Source organism: the organism of the source record quoted next, unplaced genomic scaffold (assembly GCF_019419815.1).
Source record: "Pyrus x bretschneideri cultivar Hongxiangsu unplaced genomic scaffold, Pyrus_bretschneideri_v1 Contig90, whole genome shotgun sequence".
NCBI lineage: Eukaryota > Viridiplantae > Streptophyta > Magnoliopsida > Rosales > Rosaceae > Pyrus > Pyrus x bretschneideri.
Window position 1 is genome coordinate 954,769 of NW_025999832.1, and position 27,361 is coordinate 982,129.

General features: G+C 37.9%; 2 protein-coding genes across 2 annotated transcripts; both read left to right on the plus strand.

Moving 5' to 3' along the window:
• The first annotated feature begins 1,935 nt into the window (after window positions 1-1,935).
• On the plus strand, window positions 1,936-3,231 carry LOC103955142 (probable CCR4-associated factor 1 homolog 11). Its single transcript, XM_009367016.2, has one exon. The coding sequence runs from the start codon at window positions 1,936-1,938 to the stop codon at window positions 2,752-2,754; it is 819 nt and encodes a 272-aa protein (XP_009365291.2). The 3' UTR covers window positions 2,755-3,231.
• An 8,949-nt stretch (window positions 3,232-12,180) lies between these two features.
• LOC103955095 (nudix hydrolase 3) lies at window positions 12,181-26,821 on the plus strand. The gene is given in 22 exon segments (XM_048576742.1): window positions 12,181-12,529; window positions 12,897-13,029; window positions 13,031-13,077; window positions 13,539-13,616; window positions 14,234-14,330; window positions 14,640-14,773; window positions 15,183-15,264; window positions 16,037-16,123; window positions 16,548-16,654; window positions 17,131-17,302; window positions 17,381-17,634; window positions 18,196-18,277; window positions 19,005-19,070; window positions 19,336-19,413; window positions 19,525-19,620; window positions 19,990-20,096; window positions 20,188-20,356; window positions 20,938-21,021; window positions 21,336-21,430; window positions 21,545-21,635; window positions 21,728-21,874; window positions 26,312-26,821. Coding segments are annotated over 22 exon segments (2,331 nt in total). The 5' UTR covers window positions 12,181-12,431; the 3' UTR covers window positions 26,339-26,821.
• Window positions 26,822-27,361: the final 540 nt, after the last annotated feature.

The following is a 27,361-nucleotide window of genomic DNA, read 5'->3' on the forward strand; positions in this document are numbered from 1 at the left end:
ACGGAAGTATGTTCTTGATCTTCTCTCTGAAGCTGGAATGTTGGCTTGTAAACCAGTTAAAACTCCCATTGTGCAGAATCATCACCTGGCGATATACTAGGATCAAGTTCTAACCAATAAAGAAAGATATCAGAGATTGGTAGGACGGTTGATTTACCTATCACTTACACGTCCGGATATTACGTATGCAATTAGCGTTGTAAGTCAGTTCATGCATGTTCCTAGTGAAGATCACATGGCAGCAATGATGCGTATACTGAGTTATCTGAAAGGTGTACCAAGTAGATGACTGATCTTCAGGAAGCATGGACATATGGAGGTAAAGAGGTATACTGATGCTGATTGGGCGGGAAACATTATTGATCGTCGCTCCACATCAGGTTACTTCACATTCGTAGCAGGAAATCTGGTAACTTGGAGAAGCAAGAAACAAAATGTAGTGGCTAGATCCACGGCCGAGGCAGAGTACAGAGGGATGGCACATGGAATTTTTGAATTGTTATGGCTCAGGATTCTTCTCACTAAGATTGGGTTCAAGCCCCAGGGAGCTATGTTATTATACCGCGACAATCAAGCTGCGAGAGAAATAGCCAATAATCTTGTTCAACATGATCGTACAAAGCATGTGGAGGTAGATAGACACTTCATCAAAGAGAATTTAGATTTCAAATTGATTGATATTCCATACGTGAGGTCTAAAGAACAATTAACAGATGAGTTAACTCATGCGGTTTTAGCAAGGGTGTTTCAAGACTCACTTGACAAATTGGGCTTAAGAGATATCTATACACCAACTTGAGGGGGAGTGTCAATGTGAGTCAACCATTTAATTTAGGAATGTAATCCTATAATTTATTCCTTGTATAATTGAGATTCTTATTTCCTGTTATGTGGGATATTGTACAACTATTTATTTACCTCCTAGAGAGAAGAATAAACATGCAATTCAAACCCTAAACACTTTTATATATAAATACCAGTTTTGAGGTGTTTATATATAAACTCATTAGTATTTGTGATAAAATGGTATATGCTCGTTATTCACAAAGCATTAATGCGTAGTTTATCCGAGAAGTGGATGATTGTCCAAATCGAGCCATGTCCATAAAACATCATTTTGGTTCTTATATCATCATAGGGTTGACATAAGATCCTTCGTGGAAAAATGATTGTTCAAGGTGCAAGTAATTCCATGTTTACTCATGGTTAAAATATTTTCTCAATAGAGTGATGAAAATATACTTGCATTTACCTTATATGGAATTGCAAGAACCCTAACCATGAACAAATCACAAAGTTCCATTTTATTTCTCACAGTTGTATTTGAACAACAGGCCTGTTTGTGATTTAGCCATTCCTCATCATGTGCCCCATTTGAAATTGCCTTACTTTTTGACAACTTATAGGTTTCATTTGAAGACAAACATGAATTGTATTTACGTCCACTATGATTCACAGCTCGTGAACAATAAGGAATCTATTTTCCGCCGTTACTCTGTGATCGTCCGTCTTTCTTGATTATGATACCGATGAAAGAGAAACCTAAGAGAGAGAGAGAGAAACAAAGTTACCGACTTTGATGTGGCAATTAAATTTATGTTTTTTGTCTTTTGTTTGGGGAACAATTGGAAATTAGGAAATTAAATCTTTCCTTATTGCATCTTGTCGTTTGTTCTCTTTTCAGCTGGGTTTCGTGTTTTCACCTGGAACCAATATTTGAAGTAAATTAACCTTTTCGTCGATGATCAGTTAGCGAGAAATATTATAAAACATATATTTCCTAGTTGTTCTTGGAAAGAAACTTAATTACTCTGTGTGTGTGTATATAAGCCATGCATTATCTCGGTGATCATAACATTAATTCAACGTCCATCCAGGAACAAACCAACGAACAAAAAGAAGACGATAACGACAGACAAAAAAAGTTCCAAAAAGATGAAGAGCGTAGCGATTCGACGGGTTTGGCAGCACAACGCAGCATTCGAGTTTCATCTGATTACAGCCTTGATTCGTCACTACACTTTCGTCTCTCTAGACACCGAATTTCCTGGGACAGTTTTCCAAATTCCTGCACAGACGCCTGCATCCAAATACCACCTCATGAGGGAAAACGTGAACGCCACCAAGATAATCCAATTAGGTCTAACGCTCTCCGACCGCCATGGAAACCTTCCGGACTTGGGCACTGACACCTGCTACATTTGGGAGTTCAACTTCAGGGACTTTGATATCGATCGCGACTGTCAAAACAAGGACTCAATCGAGTTACTTAAGAGGCAAGGAATCGATTTCTTGGAGAACAAGCAAAATGGTATTAGCGCTTCCTACTTCTCTTCTCTGTTGAGGAATTCCGGTCTGATCTCCAGGGAATCCAACTTGACATGGGTGACATTCCACAGTGCTTATGACTTCGGGTTCTTGATCAAGATTCTAAACGAGGTGTTGCCGCACGACATTACGAGTTTCATGTGGATGATGGATTTGTACTTTGGACAAAGAGTGTATGACATCAAATACATGATTAGGTTTTGCCAAGGGCTTCATGGAGGTCTCGAGAAAGTGGCGAATGCACTCAATGTCGATCGTGTGGCCGGAAAGAGTCACCAGGCTGGCTCCGATAGTCTGCTGACTTTGCAAACGTTTATGAAGCTCAAGGATGTGTATTTCAAAACTAGCTTATTGGAACAAAACTACAACTCAAACTTTTATTGCTGTCAAGGAGTTTTGTATGGCTTGGAAGTTGAGGATCGTTGATATAATTGCCGTGCCCTCATTGAGATTTTTTATTTTTTTTGGTTGTATGTTTTTTTTTAATTTTCAAACGTGTAATTACAATTTAGTCTATATAATTTATTTTTATTCTTCTATATGCTATCAAAGATTGATTTGTAACATTTTTTAATTAAGCATGCTTGGTGGGCTGGCTTGAATCTGGTTTCAGATATTCTGGATATGAATTAAAAATCTATATCCGATATGCGATACATTTTAATGCCACCAAATAATGCACATCATTCATATCCAGTTTAATTGTACTTATCCGATGATATGGAGGGTGGGGAGAGTAGATTTTTTCTTTCCTCTAGAGTGGATAAGGAGGGTGTGATTTTTGTACATTTTGTCGCTAATAACAGCTCTTTAAATTGGGTAGTTCGAAAGAGTTAATTAAACAAGAATTTAGGGACAAAAAATTGGTAGTGTGTAAATGGAGAAAAAAAAAGTTTACGCTTGGTTTTTTTTAGCATCATTTGAAAATGGGGATGACTGTAAAGAGTATTATACATAAGTTATGTCATTGTCATCCCCATCCCTGTTAAGTATTTTTTCCTCATCCTTGCCTTTATATACGAAAATTTCAGATCGGGGATTCTCCGGTTGGGAACGGCTTCCTCGCCCCGGCCCATTACAAAAAGTTATAAAAAAAATATTTTCTCGAATTGAAAATCTGGACTATATAGAAAAATTAAGGGAAAATTAATGAAAAAATACTTGAAAACTTTGAGTTTTAACGAAAATGACAAAATAAAGGGTAAAGTGAATTGGTCAATTCAGCAGCTTTTTGCTCAATCTCTCATGGAGTAAAATTCTTATCAGTACGAGTCAAGGGAATGGCTCATTGTCCTTTTATTTCCATATAAAGGACACGACGAGCATAAATACCCTCTTTAATTTCTATTCTGATGGACTGAATGTCTTTCATAAGGACTCAAAGGAATATGCAACGATTTTTTCCAGGAAATCCCCAACGAAAAATACACACTATGCCCTCTTTTATATCGAATCGATCATAACCACTACCTACATTCCACGAAATTGTGCACCACAAATAAGAGCTAATAAAAAGACCTGCGATCCCATAGAAAGACATCACGATACCTTGTGGAAAAAAAATGATTTGCTGAGAGGGAAATAAAGATATAAAATTCCTACCAAAATAACTGGACGTTCCAACCAATAAAAACCCTAATGAACCTAAAAAAAGAATAAAGGCCCAACAGAAATTACTTGTTTTTCGAGACCCCGCTATAAGTTCTACCCATATACGTTCTGATCGCCAACTCATACTCTAACTAGACCTAGTTGCATTTTATTGGAATTGGGAGAATAACAAAAAAAACAAAAAAAAAAAATTACTTTTTTATTTTTCCATAGTAACTCTCATCAACCAGCACTATTATGATGTGAACCCTTAAGGATAATTTATCAAATTTTTTAGATCCAAACTAAAATAATAATATCACTTTCATATGATTTCCTAATACACATAGATATATTGACTTTACATTTTAGAAATTCTCCTCGATCCCAATCTATTTGAAAATAGTTATAATTCATTCATCATGTTTACACATACTGTCACATCCCGGCCCGGGCTCCCACCACATCCCGGGCTCGACTCCACCGTAGCACGATATTGTCCGCGATTGTAAGATCCCACATCACCTAAGGGTGAGGATCTTGTAAGCCTTATATGTATATTCCTATCTCTACCTAGTACGAGGCATTTTGGGAGCTCAATGGCTTCGGGTTTCGTAGGAACTCCGAAGTTAAGCGAGTTCGCGCGAGAGCCACTGGGAAGTTCTCGTGTGAGTTCCCAGAAACAAAACCGTGAGGGCCGTGGCGCCCAAAGCGGTTTTGTTTCTGGGAACTCACACGAGAACTTCCCAGTGGGTCACCCATCATGGGATTTGCTCTCACGCGGACTTTCTTAATTTCGGAGTTTCTACGAAACCCGAAGCCAATGAGCTCCTAAAAGGCCTCGTAATAGGTAGAGATGAGAATATACATATAAGGCTTATAGGATCCTCACCACTGGGTGATGTGGGATCTTACAATTTATCCCCCTTAGGGGCTCGACGTCCTCATCGGCACACTTCTGGCCAGGGATTGGCTCTGATACCAAATTATAACATCTCGGCTCGGGCCCCGACCACATCCCGAGCTCGACTCCACCGTAGCACGATATTGTCCACTTTGGGCCCCGACCACGCCCTCACGATTTTGTTTCTGGAAACTCACATGAGAACTTCCCAGTGGGTCACCCATCCTGGGATTGCTCTCGCTCGAACTCGCTTAACTTTGGAGTTCCTACGAAATCCGAAGCCACTGAGCTCCTAAAAGGCCTCGTACTAGGTAGAGATGGGAATATACATATAAGGCTTACAGGATCCTCACCCCTAGGTGATGTAGGATCTTACACATACATAAGAGCTTATGCCCGAAGGAAGCCGCATATTATACCATATTTTACTAAATAGATATCCGTGTTATGATCCAAGTAAGTCTTGAAAAAAAAATATATATATATAAGATTTGTCCTTGTTGTATCTAAAAAATCTTGTTTTTTTGAACATAAAGAGATAAAGAAGCCATTGCAATTGCCGGAAATACTAAGCCCACTAAAGGCACAAAAATGGAGGGGAGACTGTTGAGAGTTATCATAGAATGGGTACCTCGATTTAATATTTGTACCTGTTATTTATTGTTATATTTATTGTTTTATATTTGAACCTTATATTGTTATAAAGATATCTTATAATTCATATATAATTGTTATATTATACTAAGTATACCTAACTGAGTATATATATACTTAATAGGGATAGGGAGTCTATAAGTATATGTTTTAAGAAATATATATATATTAATTAATAAAATACAATAAATATATAAATAAATGGACCTATTCATCTTTCTACATGTTTCTAATTCATCTTTCTACATGTTTCTACATGAAATATATATATACGATAATCCACCCTTTTTATATTCGTATTAGTAGTTATTATCTTTTCTTGTCTTATAAATTTCATAATTTAATAAAATTTTAAAGTATTTCCTAAAAACTCCCAAAGAATTCATTATAATACGATCCAACAAAAAGGATTCTTAGTGGGGGATTATTTTCGGGAGATATAGAAAGATGCAAGACCTTGTTAACTAATTCCACGGAAGAAAGCGAAAGAATTCACTCTTTTATTTTGAAAGAATTCACTCTTTTGTTTAATAGAGATTTCCTAGTTAGTATTAGTAACCAGGAATATCAATAAAAAAACGATCCGGATGGTTCTTTCTACAATTCAATCTTATGTTACCAAAGTCAAAATCCATTCTTCGGATTTTGACTTTGATTCCTATAAATTAAATAACTACTTGATCACCACACATAAAAAAATATATTAAGTTTTATTAAATTAATACTCTTATTAAATATTCAATTAAGACTCTAAGGCTCTAATCTAATTTTCATTCAAAGGAAAGAAAGCATGAAGCTATAGCGTCATCATTCGCTGGAATCGAAATATCTGCGAGATCCGGGTCACAATTTGTATCGATTAAACAAATCGTTGGAATTCCCAAAGTGATACATTCTCGAAGAGCCGTATATTCTTCTTGCTGATCAACGATTATTACAATATCGGGTAACCCCGTCATATATTTAATTCCGCCGAGATATGTTTGCAAGTGAAATAATTGTCTCTTCAACACAGCCGCATCCCTTTTCGGAAGACGGTTGAGTCTCCCCGTCTTTTGTTCTGTTCTCAAGTCCCTGAACTTATGAAGTCTCGTTTCTGTAGTATACCAATTCGTTAACATACCACCGAGCCATTTTTTATTAACATAATGACACCGAGCCTTTATTGCAGCCCGTGCTACTGAATCAGCTGCTTTATTTTTGGTACCAACAATTAAGAATTGTTTTCCCCTACTTGCTGCATCAAAAACTAAATCACAAGCTTCTGATAAAAACCGAGCAGTTCTAGTAAGATTTATAATATGAATGCCTTTACGCTTTGCAGAGATATAAGGTGCCATTCTAGGATTCCATTTCCGAGTACCATGACCAAAATGAACTCCTGCTTCCATCATCTCTTCCAAATTGATGTTCCAATATCTTCTTGTCATTTCTCCCCACACTTCTTTTCTTCTCTTTTTTTTTTTTTTCTTAAAAAAAAATGAGATGAAGTACCCTGAAAATAGAAATAAATAATTGTTCCCATGGAACCTTCTCTTCTAACGGAAATTGGCCGTTGATACAGATCCAAACCGTTCATTTCTTTCCATTCGTTAGTATCTTTATTACTATTACCAAATCAAATGACCGTAAAAGGATGAATTCTCTCTTTCGAATCATTAAATCCCATAAAGGATAAATTAACTCTTAGGAATCCTAAAAATGATTGTTCTGATGTATCATGTAAATTCTTTTAAATGCAAAAATCAAAAAATTCTCTGTGGTGGAACAAAATATCTCTCATTTCCCCCTCGAATAAATTCTTCTTTTTGGTTTCCAAAGGAATGTTGTTATGTTGCCTTGAACGGTGCACTAATCCTTTGAATCCGGTACCAACAGGTATCATCCCCCCTAGAACAACGTTCTCTTTCAAACCTTTCAACCAATCGATACGACCCCGGAGAGCGGCTTTTGCTAAAACTCGAGCAGTTTCTTGAAAACTCGCTTCGGATATGAAACTTTGAGTATTTAGAGATGCTTTCGTTATTCCTAATAATATGGCTCGGTAACAAATTGCTTCTTCCAAAGCGCGCCCCGTTCGTTCAGCTCGCAGCAATCCAATTAGTTCTCCGGGTGAAAAAACATTAGACATTCCATCTTCTGAAACCAACACTTTTGATGTTATTTGACGTACAATAATTTCTATATGTCTATTATGGATCTGCACCCCCTGGGATCTATAAACCTTTTGGATCTTATTAACCAAAGAGATACGACTTTGCACTATAGTTAGCTCAGCACCAATCATAAATCCCCAAGGAATTCCAAGAATTCTTGTTATACACTCGTTCCAACGCTCAACTCTTTTTTCTAGCTTCAATTATCAAAAAGTGCTTCATTCAAGTCCACAAAACACCATCTCCACCTCGCTTCGAACACAATAACCGAAAACATTCCCAAACCCGTTCCCTTCCCCGCTATTAATAGACCTACTACCCACAGGGGCCAAAATATGTGGTGAAAATGGCCTTTCCCATCTAAAGAACAATTCTAGAAATTGGTTCATAAAAATCAAAGAAATTGGTGCATCACTTTTTTATCATAGTTGAATGAATAAGAGAAATTTTATTCAGACCCATTTATAAAAAAATTTCGAATGTGTTCAACAATTCTCTTTCTACACCCAAAATAAAAAAACAAAAAAAAATATATATAAAGTTTAGCACTAGAAAATTCTACCCATCCTATCTCTCCATAGCCCAACCACCCCCAATTTCTACTCTTCCCCGACCCCACCTCCACCTCCTCTACCACCCATAATTAAAACCCTAAAGATCTCAGCCATCACTCACTTAACTTGTCGCAAGTGAAGAATGTTGAGGGACTTGAAACTAGTAGTGTGTCCACAACAATGTATACTTGGATTGTCAGAACTCATTAAGTTCTTCCATGCAAAATGCAAGAACTGCTTCAGCGTAGACCCTTACTTACGTTGGTATCGATACCTAATACCTTGCGGGCAAATGCATAATCATTGGAACCAAACTATCAGTGAAAAACTCCACCTAAAGTGTTTGAACTCTCTTTTCCAATGCAAACTAAATCCAGCTATGAACGCAAACTATTTTTGGGTTTTATTGGGATTAGTTGATTAATCCTTTTTCTTATCATATCGTGTTCAATGATCGATGACTATAATTTTGTATATTGCGAATTAGTTGTAATGTTTATTCTGTTTTAGGATTACCACACAATGGCGAAGCCATGAATTGTCGGGGGAAGGGGTGAAATTTAAAAGGGTAAAAGGTTCCAATAAAATGGGGACACCCATTTGAGGTCTAAGTCCAAGGTTTGCAAAAAAATTATGTAGACTACCCAAAATATTCAAAGAATGATTTGGACTAACTGAAATATTCAAACGAGGACTTGGGCTGCCCGAAAGATTTGAAGGAGGATTTAAGCATTGTTTCTTGTTGTAAAGTTCCATTACATAAGTATATAATAAGCAAAGTTCTAAAGGACGCTAAGCACTAGTTGGGCAGCAGACATGGCCTAACGCTTAGGCAAGGATTTTGGCGGCTAGACATTTAAATAAATTTATTATAATATTTTATGAATAAGAGTCTATTTATTATATAGTATATAGTATCTAAAAATATTGATTATAAAACATAATGTATAAAAATATTTGATATATTTTCTTTATTATTTTGTTGAATTTGATGGTAAGAAATAAAAATTGGAATGATTATGAGTTTGTAGTACTTTAAAAAATATTTTTTAAAGCTTGTGTGATTTTATAGTAAATTTTAAGATATATAACAGTTTCGAACACATGGGTTTAAAACCTTAGAAAAGTGAGCAAATTAACAATTAAAAATCAAAACACTCAAAATAATTCACCACACCTAACTAGCAAGCTAGGTGGTGCACATGCATTGGACAATAGTTATAAAAAAATAAAACAAATTGGGTGATTTGAAGGGGCACGTGGGGTAGGATGGGGGAGATAAAGTCTTTCTTCTTCCTCTCTCTTCTTCTTTGTTGGAACTGAACCAGAAGCACCATTTCAAAAGCTACAAAATGCAGCTTCCATTCCTCCTTTCTTTGGCCTGACTATTTTGAAAAAAAAAAAAAGCCTGTACGCAACCTGTGCTGTAAGCATGGACTCCTCATAGAATTGCAGGTTTTCCGACCGACCAGAGGGGCGGCAACATAGCAAATCAATACTTCTGGCCTTGTTTTTCGGTGAGAGGAGGGGCGGCCGCCCCTCTCTGCCTCTTAGTAGCTTTGCCATTGTTGCCACATGATTTGAAGTTTTGAACTTAACAATTTTCAACTTCCAATCCTACTTCTACTACAGCGTTAGATTCGAATGGTTAGCTACTTCAGAGAATTCGGACTGTTAGAAGGATTGCGTGAAAGATTGGAAGAGGCGTGGTGATGGTTGAGAATTTTAGGGTTTTCATTGTGGGTGGTAAGGAAGGTGGTGGCGGGGGAGGGTAGAAATTGAGGGTGGTGGGATTTCAAAACATGGGTGGCCAGAGGTTTCTAGTGCTGGAATTTTTATTTTTATTTTTCTTTTTCAATTTGGGTGTAAAGAGAGAATTATTGGGCATATTTGGAATTTTAAGAAAAATAATAATAAGTTAAGTGTATAAAGATGATAAATGAGTCTGAATAAAATTCTCCATTGAATAATCTCCAAAATGAATGAAACTTTATAGAATTGATCTTTTGGTTTGACTCTGAAGACATACGCTCTAGGACTGTATCCAACTGATGTATTAGTATTGGCCAAAAAAAAAAAATTGATGTATCTGGCAATTTCATTTCTGAATCATTACCTAAATAAAAATAAAGTGTCACATCCCGGCCCAAGCGGCACCACTTCCCGGGCCCAACTCCACTACCGTAGCACGATATTGTCCGCTTTGGGCTTACCATTCCCTCACGGTTTTGTTTTTGGGAACTCACGAGCAACTTCCCAGTGGGTCACCCATCATGGGATTGCTCTAGCCCCTTTCTGGCTTAACTTCGGAGTTCCTACGGAACCCGAAGCCAGTGAGCTCCCAAAAGGCCTCGTGCTAGGTAGGGATGAGAATATATATTTAAGGATCATTCCCCTAGACGATGTGGGATGTCACAATCCACCCCCCTTAGGGGCCCGACGTCCTCGTCGGCACACCACGACCAAGGTTAAGCTCTGATACCAAATTGTCACATCCCGGCCCGAGGCGGATCACTTCCCGGCCCCGACTCCACCACCGTAGTACGATATTGTCCGCTTTGGGCTTACCATTCCCTCACGGTTTTATTTTTGGGAACTCACGAGCAACTTCCCAGTGGGTCACCCATCATGGGATTGCTCTCGCGCGCTACTCGCTTAACTTCGGAGTTCCCATGGAACCCGAAACCAGTGAGCTCCCAAAAGGCCTCGTGCTAAGTAAGGATGGGAATATACATTTAATGATCACTCCCTTGGGCGATGTGGGATGTCACAATCCACCCCCCTTAGGAGCCCGACGTCCTCGTCGGCACACCACGGCCAGAGTTAGGCTCTGATACCAAATTGTCACATCCCGGCCCGAGCGGCACCACTTCCCGGACCCGACTCCACTACCGTAGCACGATATTGTCCGCTTTGGGCTTACCATTCCCTCACGGTTTTGTTTTTGGGAACTCACGAACAACTTCCCAGTGGGTCACCCATCATGGGATTGCTCTAGCCCTTTTCTCGCTTAACTTCGGAGTTCTTACGGAACCCGAAGCCAGTGAGCTCCCAAAAGGCCTCGTGCTAGGTAGGGATGAGAATATATATTTAAGGATCACTCCCCTAGACGATGTGGGATGTCACAATCCACCCCCCTTAGGAGCCCGACGTCCTCGTCGGCACACCACGACCAGGGTTAGGCTTTGATACCAAATTGTCACATCCCGGCCCGAGCGGCACCACTTCCCGGGCCCGACTCCACTACCGTAGCACGATATTGTGCGCTTTGGGCTTACCATTCCCTCACGGTTTTGTTTTTGGGAACTCACGAGCAACTTCCCAGTAGGTCACCTATCATGGGATTGCTCTAGCCCCCTACTCGCTTAACTTCGGAGTTCCTACGGAACTCGAAGCCAGTGAGCTCCCAAAAGGCCTCGTGTTAGGTAGAGATGGGATATCCATATAAGGATCACTCCCCTGGACGATGTGGGATGTCACATAAAGTCCCTAAATTATTTGTTTTAGAAAAAAAAAAAAAAAGTATCAATTTCCTTCATAATGTAAGATTCGAAGTTGCTCTATCCAAATTAGATTTCTATATTTTTTTTCTTAAAAATAAATCTTTAAATACATTAAACATGACAATTTCCTTCCCATTTTAAGAGTTGAATAACACACGAGTACTCCTAGAAGAACAACTTTGAATCTTTCAGTAGGGAAAGACATTGGTATTTTTTAATGAATTTATGTTGCCACTTAGTAATATACGGGTCATATACAACCTAGTGGTATTTCTTCTTAATTATAAATTACAAGTGAAATATCTTAAATTCGAAACAGGTAAATGCCAAGTTGATAATCAATTTATTCTTTATTTTTATTTTATTAATAAAAAGCAGTTGGTAACTTCATCGTAACAGTCCCCTTTTCCGAAAACCGCAAACACTCACACAAACATTCTAGTCTCCTCTAACTACCAGCGATATAAATCGAACTAAAAACATACTTTGTAGAATAAGGGACTGGAATTTATCCCTTCCACTGGGGCACTGGTCTGGTTAACCAATTTATTCCATTAAACCGTAGTACGTGCACGACTTAATTAACTCAGGACCGTTGCTTCCATTGCTGTCAACGCACGCATACTCGGCCTTGTTGCGAACAAAGAGAGTGTGGGTGGAGACAAATCAACTGAGAAATCAGAATCAAATAAACTCTCGTGGCTCGTGGGGTGGGGGTTAATCGGACTGACTGACAGTAGCAATGCCGGTGGCGGAAGGTGATGCTCCTCCTACTACACAAGAAGAGTACTTTGACGTCCTCACCAAAACCGGTCAGAAGACCGGCATTTCCAAGCCCAGGCAAGCTCCTAACCCTAACCCAAACCCAAACCAAGCATAATCAAGCAAAGATATTTTATTTTATTTATAGTGTTCATTATTTTCTTGTAATTTCTGGGAAACAAACAGAATATATTGTATAAAGAAAAGGAAATGATATGGGTTAAGCAAACTAAGTCAATCAATTACTATTATCAAGTAAATTAAGCAAATCAGTTGATTAGTTTTGATAAATTCAAACACTATTTTTCCCTTTTTTAAATATGTATGTATGTAAATGTTCTGTTTCTGATTTTTAAGAATTTTGTGCTGATAACCCATTAGTTCTGAATCCTTAGGTTCAACTGTGTATGTTGTGGTATAATGAATGTTATTCATGCCCATGTAGGGGAGATGTTCATCGAGACGGGGATTACCATCGAGCTGTTCATGTGTGGATTTTTGCTGAGAGTACACAAGAACTGCTTATCCAACGGCGTGCCGACTGCAAAGATTCATGGGCCGGATTGTGGGATATCTCAAAGTGCTGGACACATATCCGCTGGTGATTCGTCACTTATAACAGCTCGGTAGCTAGTTTCACTGCCCCTATTTTTAACAGATATATAGTTTGTACTTAGATCCATCGCACTTTATGAACTTTTGTTTGATAATATATTTGCATTTTAAAAGGCATGTACAGATGAGATAATAACCAATTTAGTTAAAATGTCATTTGAGCACCCCACCGCCCTCCGCCCACCGCCCTCCGCCCTCCACCAACCACCCCCACCACCCCCCCCCCCCACCCACCAAAAACAAGGTCTTCCCTTGTTTAATCAAGCGCCTTTAGGGGTTTATACAGAACTGCCAATTTCATAAAGTACCTATTTCTGAATTGAAATATTTTCTTCCTCATTTCAGCGAGTTACTGTGCCACCTCCACCTTTGTACGAGACAGTCATGCCTATTTATTGATTTTTCTTTTTGTTGTGACAACTTAGTGCATTCTGAACTGTGGTCGCTAAAACATAATAATGTTATGTTTCAGGAGGGAGCTTCAAGAAGAGCTGGGTATAGTACTTCCAAAGGATGCATTTGAAATGCTATTCGTTTTTCTTCAAGAGTGGTTAGTAGGTCAATTCCTTTATTCTGTGTTGGATATTTCTTTATCTAACATATTTTATTATAAACTAGTTTTTCTTGAAAATATTGCTAGCCATCTTCATTGTTATTGTAATCAAGAGTTAGTTCTGGAAGGTGAGGTGTTATACTTGTGAAGTTGTTGGAGTTGTGGAGGTCTTAAGCAGTTGAAGGTATCTCATATAGGATTCCAGTTTCATTCCATCCAGCATCAGTGAATATCTCTGTCCATAGGCCAACTGTTTTTTACGGGACAAAACAAGTGCATTGCATCCATGCAGGATAAAAATGGGCATTTAAAGATGGATGATTGGTGTGACTAGAAAGCAGATTTAAAAATCAATCTGTTTACAACAAAATGTAAACCGAGTGGCTAGATCCATGAAGCAGGCGTAGGTGGTATGGCATAAACAACATAGACCACTAGATGCATATATAAGTTTATAACTAAAGAAAGACATGTTAAAGTAAAAGGTATTAATAAAAGAAGGCGAACAAATTTGACAGGTTGTAGAAGTGTCGCAAAAGTATATGGAAATCAGATTAATAGAAGACATTGTATATTAATATGATCACTTACATTGCATTACATTTTGAATGCAGTGTGACAAATGATGGAAAATTCATTAACAATGAATTCAATGATGTATATTTGGTGACTACTGTGGATCCAATCCCTCTCGAAGCATTTACTCTTCAGGTGAGAAGGGGGATGCATATCAAGTTGCAATTCCAATCATTTGGGATTCTGCTTTTGCTTTTGTATTAAGTTACATTCATGTATTATCAATACATTGACTTCTCTGGGAAGATCTGTCAGTTATATTCTCTTTAAGGCAGGAAGTATGGCCATAAGAATTATTGACCATTCCTAGAAATAGTTCAAAGACTAGGGTTGAAAAGTAGTAAACTATGAAGATGATTTTGGTATTGGTTGCAATGTACATATGTATTCACAGAAATTTTCATGTGTATCTGAAGAACATATTGCTTTTCTGTTTAATGACAGGAAACTGAAGTCTCTGCTGTTAAATATATTTCTTATGAGGACTATAGAAGCTTACTTGCTAAAGACGACCCTAAGTACGTCCCTTGTGACGTAAATGGGCAATATGGTCAGCTCTTTGACATAATTGCACGGAGGTAAGCTGGCCAAGGAGCAAATTTACTTGTGATTAGTGAGTCCTTGATACATGTAGACTGGATTAGTTGCATCTCCAATAAATTTTCTTTCTTAAAACTTTTATTGTGTTTTTTATACTTTCAAAATTTGAAAGTCAAGATCTAACTTTTTCTTTGACAAAAAGGAGAATTTATATTAATTTTTTTCTTTTTATTGTTCCTCGCCAGCTTCATAAATGAATGTTCTTGTGCCGCCATGGCAACACAATTTTATTCTATGCTTTGGTTGGCAGGAAAAACCTTAATAGTAGATCAATATGTTTATAATTGTGAAGACAGAAAGACATATGCCATATATTCTTATCAGGTCAAATTTCTTGGATATTCACCACTTTCTTATACCTGTTATTTCATATTAAATTTGATAAAGGTACAAGGAGAACACCATAGATCGAAACTTATCACTACAAAAGCAACTCAAACGTTATGCTCCTGTTTCCCTCTGTGCGGAGGTTAGCGCCCTTTAATCAGTTCTTACATCTGTTATAATTTTAGTAAATTATTTCTTTAGTTTAATCTTTTTTCTTCTCAACTTATTTTGATTTAGACTATTCAGTCATGGTACAACGATTATAAGTTTTTGTCTGAAGTTGGAAAGGCTGAATGTTCATAAGTTTTTGCTTCATCCTAAGTTGCCTTCTTTAGTTTTAGTGATCGGGATTAATTTGCTTCGGCCAAAATCTGCTTTGGGCGTTTTTGTTGCACCGTGTATGGGTAATGTGACATGTGAATTCTATAGGTATTATTTGGTGTGCATATGGTAGAAAAGGTATGCAAGGGCTTTCAAAGGCATTGAGCTCTTTATGAACCTTGTGGTTGTTGTGTTTGTTAGCCCATCCAATATTCTGGGGATACAATTTAATGCTTCCTTGGTGAGCATTTCATAGGCTGAGTACCATTCTTTCCATTTTCTGTAACTTGTACAACCAGTACATGCAAACTATGCAAACCAAGTTCAAAGTTGATTAAAAGTGCAATAAGCTTTCTTGTCTGAAAGGTGAACACTGAACAATATTATTACATATTTTTAAGCAGATGGTGCAATTTGTTTTGTCATATTTCTATTTGAGCTTCATGTCTAGAATATAGGATATTAGACACTTTTGATGTTGAAGTTCCTCCTCCCTTTCCCATATTTTGTGGTTAGCAGGTGTCCTTCCTTTTTTCTTTTAGTTGGTTGGGTCCTTGAAGTTAAGTTCAGCATATTTTGTTTCATTGTTTCAGTTAACAGGTCTTACAGAGGCAGACAGGGAGGCTCTGGTGTTACTACTTATGGCTGCAGCAATTGTAGATCAAATCTTTTACCTTCAGGTTGTATAGGCTCATACAGAAATACATGCATTGTTAGATAATTATGCAACCATTCCGACCTATGTATTTGTGCTGTTAGGCTATTCTGAATCTCTGATGCATAATGATCGTTGATATGCATGAAAACCATGATCTGGTGATGCTGCTGCATGGTACATCTGACTATCAACAGCAGTGTGCATCTGCGTACTCATTTTGGAATATATTTTGCACAATAATTAGCTATTTTCATATGAAAGTAAAAATGCACTAAATGAGCCCGTTGGGAAGCTATACAAAAATATCTTCTAATTTCCATGTTTTGCAGCTAGTTTGTCATGCACCTTTTTTCTTTTCCTTCTTTTGTTTTTTTTCAATCCTTAATCAATCTTGCAGTGACCATCTCTGATTTTTTTCCATTCCATTTTTCTATTATTACATTTAGGTTTGGTACAGTAACCCAGTTCTAAGGGAATGGTTGAAGGAGCATGCGGATGCATCACAGTTGGACAAGTTGAAATGGATGTACTATGTAATTGATAAGAGTCCATGGTATGTATTTTTTTAACTCAGGGCTCTTTCAGCTGTATGCACATGACATTTTTACGTGCATATATACCATGTTGTGTGTGTCTTTGCGTGGGTATGCTCGTGTAATTTTGGAAGATTCTACTTGAGTAAACGTCCACAAATGGGCCTTTAGCTGTGGTAAAATTGATTCAGTGGCAATATTCTGCGTGGCATTTAAATTTTCTGGTTATGTGAAAAATTGGGTTGCTTTACTTTTGTTTTGTTCTGAATGTGGCTTTCCTGTTAAAACTAAATGTGGCATTTCCACTTTAGTGTGATGTGGTTCATCTTGTCTGGACCCAAGTTGTGCATCGAGTGTTGGTTGCTTGCTAGTTTTGTTTGTTTTGTACGGATAATCATCTTGTTCATCCTCTTTTTAATTTGCTTTTCCCTTTCTGTAAAATCTCTGTTTCCCTTAAATCAATGAAAATACAAATATTTTCATTTTCTATCAACAGGTCATCCCTTGATGAAAATGAGGCATTTTTGACAACTGCAGATTCGGCTATAAAGTTGCTTCCTGAAGCAACAAGACCGGTTACTGGGTGGAAGGGACTTGAATACAAAGTTGCATTTCCTGTGCTGAAACCTCCTGGTGCAAACTTCTATCCGCCCGACATGGACAAAGTGGTATATAACAGGAGCTCATTGTATTTTAGGAAAGATTTTTTTGCATTTGTGAAGACAAAAGAGTTTCTTTTGGTTTAGGAATTTGAATTGTGGAAGAAAAGTCTAACAGAGGACCAAAAACAAGCTGCAACAAGCTTTTTCACAGTTATTAAAAGACAGAGCGAATCAAGCCTGGATTCTTCCTTGTATGGAAGTACGGATGGAAGCACAAAACATTCAGTGACTTCCACTCACGATCTATATAGTGTTCCCTTCTCCCAAGAGTATAATGCTTTCCTCACACAAGCAGCTGACTTATTGCATAAAGCTGGTGACTTGGCCAGTTCCCCTAGGTATGAGATTGAAGACTTTCTTTTCTTAAGCTGTTTCATTACTGATTCTGAGGGTAAGGATTGTTTATGCAATTTCTAAGCTAATGTGTGTTTAAATACCGAGGTTTCAAGCTTTACAATGTAACAAATATAAATACGTCACACAAGAGTCTAGTAAAACTTCCTTGGTATTTTATGTGATATATGGCTTTTTTATGTCCCTTGATGTCAGCTATCCCTTAATATTTTTGTATGTGTGGCTTCTTTTATTACTAGTATCCAGCGGTATATCATAATGAAATACCAAGGGACAAATGCGCCTTGAAGGGATCTGTCATTTGTATATGTCGTTGTACCTCGTAAAGCACAGTTCTTTCTTCTTCTTTTTTTTTTTTTTTTTATCAGTGAAACCTCATTACTTAAACTCATTAACTCATCATCCAAAAGTTCTTAACGTTAAATTAGAGTGAGAGTGTAGTAATTACTGATGTTAGAAAAAATTACAACTACAAAAGTTGACAGTGGTTGTGCTAAATATTATCTTTGTACAAATGTTAACTTAATCTTTTGTTCTCTATGAAGTTTGAAGAGATTTTTTCACAGTAAGGCCGATGCTTTCCTTTCAAATGACTACTATGACTCGGATATAGCTTGGATGGAGTTGGTTAGTAGAGTATTTAATATACCATTTACAATCATGAATCTGCTCGGTATTTCAGTTATATGGTGTTGGTTCTTAGTTATTCATTCCTATAAACAATTATTTTCATCAGCTAGTTTATTAATGTCGAAGTTGCTATCAATCAGCTTAATTCTTTAACATAATATGGTCTTATTATTGGTTTTAGCTTACATAGGACCGTCATGTATTGATTTCAATGTAATTTAACTACAATATCTTGTTTTCTGAAGTTGCATTGCCTGGATGTAAGTGGTGTTACTTCATATGAAATGGAATTCCCTATTTTATAGCCTGTTGACAATTATTTTTTTTCAGCAATGACCACAATTTTCTTTTTTAATATAATGTAAACGGCAATATATTATGCAAAACCAGCTGTCCACTGGAGGTACTAACAGAAAATGTTGGCTCTATCCACTAGAAATACATTTCCACCCCACACTTGCATTCAAATGTTCAACCATTCTTTCCCACTTAAATGACCCAAAAAATTGCCAACAGACTACAACTTTACAGAACTGTAGCTTTTTCCCACCACCAAACTCAACCATGTTTCTCGCAACAACCTGTACCATAGTCTCAAGCAGATGAGACAGTGAAAGAATGGAAGCTTTCTTGTTTTCCTCTTGTTATTTGCTTATTGTCTGTAAATTCTTCAGAGCATAAACTGTTGAACCAGCCTTTGTTTTTATCTACTCTTCTGTTGTAGGACTCTAAGCTGGATGTTACTATTGGGCCATATGAAACATATGAAGATGCTCTTTTTGGATACAAGGTGTTTTTTATATGGACCACCCTTGTGTTTTGAGCTTCTGCATTTATCACTTTGTATTTTGAAATGTGATCAAATGGATATAATGCAAATACAATTGTATTGATTTAAATTTCTTCTGTTTCTTAAAGTTTTTATAATTTTCATTTTCTTGCATATGGAGTCATGGACATTTGTTTTCTAAAAGAACCTATTTGGGAATTTAAGTGATGTAGCATGGTACTAAATTTTCTGCCTTTAGATGTTATTGAACCAACTTTTATTTCAGGCTACTTTTGAAGCATTTATTGGAGTTCGAGATGACAAAGCAACTGCTCAAGTAAAACTTTTTGGTGACAATTTGCAGGTACTGTTGTGCAAACGTTTTCTACCAGAGATGCAATATCTTACCAAATAAATAAATGATCCTGACAACTTTGTTATTCCTTCTAATTATCCGTTACCTTATTTTTATAAGGTTTTGGAACAAAATCTGCCACTGGATAATGTCTACAAGTCTAGAGATGTGATATCTGCTCCTATTCGAGTCATCGATCTTATTTATAATGCAGGAGTAAGTTTTGGAACTCTGGAGAATCTTTCAAGATGTTCTATTTTATGGCAACATGCAATTTTTTCATCACAGGCACAATGACCGGGATTATAGTTTTCCCTGCTTCTAACCCTCTACTGTTGAAGAAAATAGTCAATGAAAAATAGTGTTTGGAGGGTAGAAAATGAAAATGTATAATTCTCATATTTAGGTTTCAGTTTGACATACCAATCACAAGTTAGTAGTGGATTGGGTTGACTAAAATAGTTTTCTTCTTAGTTATAAGGTCAGTCCATGGGGGTTAGAGTCTTCTTGACCTATGTTTAACAATATATTGCAAATTGATCCAGTTGATGAAGTGACATTGACAACTTCCAAGTTTTACCTTAGGATGTCAAGGGTCCTCAAACTGCTGCATTTAATCTACCAAATGACGAGCATATAGTAAAAGATCGAGGAACATCAATGGTCATGCTTAAGAATATCTCAGAGGCTAAGTAAAACTCTCCTTCCCTCAGATTAATATCCATTATTGCTTTTCCAAATTTTGATCCGTTCATAATGTCAGAACTACCTATGCTAAATCAGGTTCAAGCACATTCTTCAGCCTATAGCTGATGTTTGTATTACAAGGGAACAACAGGAACTTGTAGATTTTGAATCTTTCTTCACTCACACAATTTGCCATGAGTGCTGCCATGGGATTGGACCTCATGGCATAACACTTCCAGATGGTAGAAAGTCAACAGTGAGATTGGTCAGTGACATCAGTATAAGTTATCTAATTTACTTGTTCACTATATATTAGTTTGACAACCTTTGTGAATTGCATCGCTGCTAATAGTAAACTAAACAATTCTTCAAAATAAGGTTCAAGATATCTAGCAGAACAGAAAGTTTGATAAACTTTGATCGTCAATTTGATAGTAATTGTTGCTGGTCAATGAACATTGAAATTTGAGGTTGATTTCATAACTCTATCTTACTACAGATAGAACCTAAACATATTTGAGATTACTGCAACACTTTGTTGAAGTCCAGTTGATAACTAGAACAGGTATCTGGCTTTCAGCATCTTTGAAACTTTTTTCCTTGCAAAATCCTATTTGGTTGCCTAAATTTAGTTTGCTTAAAACATCTATATTTTACAGCCAGTCTTATTGAAGATTATATTCGAAGTTCTTGTGCTTCTTGGTATACCTTTAATGTCATTTTAAACAGTTTAAGAAAAAGCAATAAAAAAGAAGGAATTTTTTTAAGGTTAAGTGCATCAAGTGTGCACTGTTTTCTTAATGTCAAATCTGATTTTCCATGTGTCCCTTTCATCTCATAACAAAGGAATTGCAAGAACTCCACTTAGCTCTGGAAGAAGCAAAAGCTGATATAGTTGGCCTTTGGGCATTGAAGTTCCTAATCGACAAGGTGAGTGGCTATTTATTTGGTTTAGATTGCTTTCCTTCACTTTATCTCATTAGTGGGATAGTTTGGTTTACACTTTTTTTTTTGTTTACACATTTGCATCTTTCATTTGTTTTAATTATGTTATCATCGAGATGATGCTGGACCTCTTGTTGATCGATCGAGTATGTTTTACCTGTCTTTTAATAATTATTAATGAAATTTTGTTTCTTGTAAGTTGTGCTATTGACACTGGTATTCATATAATAGTGGCATAAAGCAGTGTTCTAGTGCTTATACTAAATGAAGTTCCATGTCTCTTTTCTTGCTGGTTCCAGGACTTACTCCCAAAGAGTTTATTGAAGTCTATGTATGTTTATTTTCTTGCTGGATGCTTCCGCTCAGTACGGTTTGGTCTTGAAGAAGCTCATGGGTAAGCTAGTAATAATCTTTCTCTAGTCCACTTTTTCGCTTGTCAGCGGGCATTGCTATAGTAACCATCCAGCATGTATGGCCTCCAAAGTATCTTAATACTTTATAATTGCAGAAAAGGACAAGCTTTGCAATTTAACTGGTTGTATGTGGAAGGAGCCTTTATTTTGAATCCTGATGAAACATTTTCTGTTGACTTTACCAAGGTATTACTTCTCAATTTCTAAATTTCCTCCTTTTGCCCCCAAGGTGACGCTTCAAGGCTATGTATATAACTACTCCTTTGTTTTGGTAAAAGGTTGAAGGTGCAGTTGAGACCCTGAGTCGGGCGATACTCACCATACAAGCAAAAGGTGACAAAGAGGCTGCAAATGTACTGCTTCAGAAACACGGCATACTGACAGACCCATTAAAAGTTGCTTTGCAAAAATTAGAGAAAATTCAGGTACAAAAATATATTTCGATAAAATTGATCAAATATGAAGAGTTCAGGCACTTGTATGCATATTATTAAGCTGATATTTGCAAATTGCGTGCATTAGACAGAAATCTCTAGAAGACATATTCCCAGTTTTCATTGATCAAGTTGACATTTCGTATTTATTAAGCTGCATTTTCACTTTGATAAAAATTCAGGGATTTGCATTATGTAGTTTGTTTTTGGCTCCCTACTTTTCTTTTTACTAGTAGGAAAATCCCGTATAATGGAAAATCTAAATTGAAATCTGTAATCCAAAAAGATGCCCTAAGATTCTGTGCATCATATGGCAACGTGTCGTGTAGTTACTAACGTGTTCGTATTTGCTTAGGTCCCTGTTGAGAATCAATGTCATTTGTAGGTGAAGTAAGTGTGTGAGGTTGGTGAAGTAAGTGGAGGTTGTAGGTGAAGTAGGTGGATGTTGTAGGTGAAGTAAGTGTGTGAGGTTGGTGAAGTAAGTGGAGGTTGTAGGTGAAGTAGGTGGATGTTGTAGGTGAAGTAAGTGTGTGGTGTAGCTTTCATTTGGTTTGCTATAAATACCCAAGTCCCCAAGCATTGTATATCATCCAAGGAAAAACAAAGCCTAGAGCTAAATAAGAAAAGCTTTGCTAATTAGTTTGTTTTGTGAGCTTTCTTTAAGAGTGTGCTCTATTTTCTTCTTCTTGGGATCATTAGAGTTATCTTGGATACTCTTCTTATTCAACAATTGGTATCAGAGCCAAGTCGGTCAGGGATCGTTCTTGGTAGAGCATTGGTTGTAAAGTCTCTTGAAATTCTAGTATGCTCTGTGGTTGCAGTTTTGACTGATCTTCCACATCAGAAAAGATTTCTTGAGATTATTGCTGGGGTTATCACAAACCTTGAGAGGGAGCTTCTTTGTGTCGAGAGTAGTGTATTACTCTGCACGGTAGTCACTCAAGCTTGTTCGGTGTAGTCAAAGTCTTGCCGATACGATGGGTGATCTTCAAGTTGTTGAAGGAATCAAGAAGCTCAACAACCAAAACTATAACACGTGGGCAACGTGTATAGAGTCTTACCTTCAAGGTCAAGACTTGTGGGAAGTTGTCGGTGGTAGTGAAGTTACACAACCGGCAGCGGAAGATGCTAACGGCGTCTTGCGGAAGTGGAAAATTAAAGCAGGCAAATCAATGTTTGCCTTAAAGACCACAATAGAAGAAGAAATGTTGGAGCACATTCGGGATGCTAAAACACCAAAGGAAGCATGAGACACTTTTGTTACACTCTTTTCGAAGAGGAACGATACAAAATTGCAACTTCTCGAGAATGAGCTGCTATCGATGGTACAACGCGACATGACGATTGCCCAATACTTTCACAAGGTGAAGTCGATATGCCGCGAAATTTCAGAATTAGATCCAACAGCTCCTATTGGGGAAACCAGGATGAAGAGAATAATTATCCATGGTTTGAGACCCGAATATCGAGGGTTCATTGCCGCTATACAAGGATGGCCGACACAACCATCGCTTGTTGAGTTTGAAAATTTGCTTGCAAGTCAAGAAGCTATGGCCAAGCAAATGGGAGGAGTCTCACTGAAGAGTGAAGAGGAAGCGCTCTACACCAACAAAAGCAAAGGCACCTTCAAGCGGTACACTGGTAGTGGATCTAAAAAGGGATGGAGAAAAGGTGCAAAGTCACCAAGAAAATGGAGGCTCTCGTCCAGGGGGAGCTTGGAAGAATCGCGGTAATAGTAAAAAGTTTAGTGGCTAGTGTTACAACTGCGGGAAGATGGGCCACATGGCGAAAGATTGTTGGACCAAGAAAGAGCCTGTTGAAAGTAATACTGCTACTTTCAGTTCGAAGGAGAATAGTGAAGATGGCTGGGATGCTGAAGCATTATTTGCTACGGAGGAAGAAGAAGAATTAGCCCTCACGGTAACAACACCAGAACGCATTGACTACAAAAATGATTGGATCGTAGATTCGGGCTGCTCAAATCATATGACGGGTGATAAACAGAAGCTGCAAAATCTATCTGAATACAAGGGAGGTCGTGTGGTGGTGACAGCCGACAACTCAAGGTTACCGATAGCTCACATCGGTAAGACAATAGTTAAGCCTCGACATAATTCTAACCAGGTGCCACTTCAAGATGTTTATCATGTCCCAGGAATGAAGAAAAATTTGCTATCTGTGGCTCAATTGACATCATCGGGCCACCATGTCTTGTTCGGTCCACGAGATGTGAAGGTGTATCGTGACCTCAAAATCTCAGAAACACCAACAATGGAGGGGCGACGATTGGAGTCAGTCTACGTAATGTCAGCAGAATGTGCATATGTAGACAAGACAAGGAAAAATGAGACATCAGATCTATGGCACATGCGGTTAGGTCACGTTAGCTATTCCAAGCTAAGTGTGATGGTGAAAAAGTCGATGCTTAAGGGGCTTCCTCAACTGGACGTGCGAACAGACACAGTATGTGCAGGATGCCAGTATGGTAAAGCACACCAATTTCCATATGAGGAATCGAAGTTTAAAGCAAAAGAACCATTAGAGTTAGTTCACTCTGATGTGTTCGGACCAGTTAAGCAACCGTCCGTTGGTGGTATGCGGTACATGGTAACATTCATTGATGACTTCTCAAGGTATGTGTGGGTCTTCTTTATGAAAGAAAAATCTGACACATTCTCAAAGTTTAAAGAGTTCAGAGAGTCAGCCGAAGGAGAAGTGGGAAAGAAGATCCGTTGCCTGCGCACAGATAACGGGGGAGAATATAGCTCAAGTGAGTTCTCTCAATACCTAAGGGAATGTCGAATACGTCATCAGTACACTTGTGCCAACACACCACAACAAAATGGTGTAGCTGAAAGAAAGAACCGGCATCTTGCAGAAGTCTGTCGAAGTATGCTACATGCAAAGAACGTACCGGGAAAGTTTTGGGCTGAAGCAATGAGGACTGCAGCCTTTGTGACCAACAGACTTCCTCAACCAAGGTTAGGATTTGTTTCTCCCTTTGAGAATCTGTGGAACATGAAACCTACAGTTAGCTATTTTCGAGTATTTGGTTGTGTATGTTATGTATTTGTTCCTGATCATTTACGGAGCAAATTTGACAAGAAAGCTGTTAGATGTATCTTTGTGGGATACGACAGCCAGAGAAAAGGGTGGAAATGTTGTGATCCAACAAGTGGAAGGTGCTACACTTCACGAGATGTGGTGTTTGATGAAGCGTCTTCTTGGTGGTCATCAGAGAAGGAGGTGCTACCAGACTCTAGAGAATTTGGAGAAAAGCTGCAACAGAAGATGGGGGAGCATACTATCCAACTCCAACCAAGTTCAGATGAATCAGGAGATCCAAATGACGATGATGTCAAACAGAGAGTGACTCAGAATCCTTGGCAAACTGGCATGTATCAACAACCAAACGAAGGTGGGCCGAGTGAAACGGAAGAATCAACTCCACAATCTCAACTCCGAAGGTCAACAAGAACACTAAGGCCAAATCCCAAATACGCCAATGCAGCCATAATTGAAGAAACAACTGCAACAGAACCTGAGACGTTCGAAGAAGCATCGCAGAGTTCTGAGTGGATGACAGCTATGAAAGAAGAGCTTGATGCACTTCAGCAAAATCAGACTTGGGATCTCGTGCCAAAGTCAAGAGATGTGAAACCCATATCCTGCAAGTGGGTTTACAAGATAAAGCGTCGTCCAGACAGGTCAAGACGAATGATCAAGTTGCGGACTTGTTCACAAAAAGTTTGAGTACAGGCAAGCTCGAAATTTTTCGCTGTTTACTCAGCACAGTGCAAAGAATGAGAGCTGACATTGAGGGGGAGTGTTGAGAATCAATGTCATTTGTAGGTGAAGTAAGTGTGTGAGGTTGGTGAAGTAAGTGGAGGTTGTAGGTGAAGTAGGTGGATGTTGTAGGTGAAGTAAGTGTGTGAGGTTGGTGAAGTAAGTGGAGGTTGTAGGTGAAGTAGGTGGATGTTGTAGGTGAAGTAAGTGTGTGGTGTAGCTTTCATTTGGTTTGCTATAAATACCCAAGTCCCCAAGCATTGTATATCATCCAAGGAAAAACAAAGCCTAGAGCTAAATAAGAAAAGCTTTGCTAATTAGTTTGTTTTGTGAGCTTTCTTTAAGAGTGTGCTCTATTTTCTTCTTCTTGGGATCATTAGAGTTATCTTGGATACTCTTCTTATTCAACAGTCCCCGTGGATATAGTTCCCACATTTCCGGTAGTTGATAAAATATTGGAGCAAAGACAATAAATTGGTGAGTCTCATTACCATCTTTCAAGGATGCTAGTAAATGATAACATAATTCCTGAGCTAATGACAGATAGCAATTTTTCATGTCTTGATACCATCTTATATAATCCTCTACCTATTGAATATTTCGAGGATCCAATCGCCTAATTTTTGTACTGTGAGTTTGCAGATCATGAGACAGACATGGCTTCGATGACTTTTTATGCCACTTGCAGTAATCTGGTTCAGCGGTGCGATAATTCTCATTGCTCTGCTCTGTTTATGAACTTCTCTGAGTTTGGGGACACATGGATGAAGATACACGGACATTACCTACACACTAACACGAGGGTGAGTGCAGATTATGGATGTAAGATGGTTAAATAGATGACAAGTCGTATATTGCCCCAGGTGGAAGATTGATTCCAGTCTCGTATGCATAAAGTCGAGTGACTCAAGCCATTTCCCTTGTCAGAAAATAAGCGTCCTAAGCTGGCATAAAACCGTGCAAGCATGACTGATCGTAGGATTATTCTTGCTTCTCAATATCATCCTACAAGTCTCGTCAAGGTACAGTGACTTATTGGGATATGCAGTGTTCGACTCTTGTTTGTGTTTGATTTTAATGAATTCAGACGATTGGATATGAAGGAAAATAATGAAAAAAGGAATGGGGAAAAATGAGAGGGTATTGGTCCTAGTTCATTTCCCTAAATGCGTCAAGTAAATGGGGTGGATTTTTGTTATTTCTGCTTTTTGTTTTTTCCGTCGTAAATTACAAATGAATACCTTGTAGTTGTAGATATAGAACTACGATATACATACATACATACATACATACATACATATATATATATATACACACATGTATCTATATATACGGGAGATTTTACGAACACCTGAAGATTATCTCAGGTGCCCCCCATCTTAATCTATTCGTGTAGATGAATAGTTAAAAATGCATGCTAAATTTTAAGTTTTTAGCCCTTTGCATTTGGAGATTGTCCAAGCTGGTAGGCACCACTCTTTGTAGCCAATAAAAGCAGTTTCAAGCTTCGTGTAGTCAATACGAGCATGCACTACCTCGTTGTAGCACATGAAGGCAGTATGCCATTTGCAAAATTAGTTATTTTGTGTTTGAGAGACAGTGGGTAGTGGTGCGTTTGAATTGGAGAGATTGGAGGCTTACTTGTAGTCACGTGAGAAGTAAATTGTGAACATAAATCTCACTAGGATTCTG

Coding starts and splice junctions, on each gene's coding strand:
- LOC103955142 (XM_009367016.2), top strand. CDS start 1,936: ATGAAGAGCGTAGCGATTCGACGGGTTTGGCAGCACAACGCAGCATTC.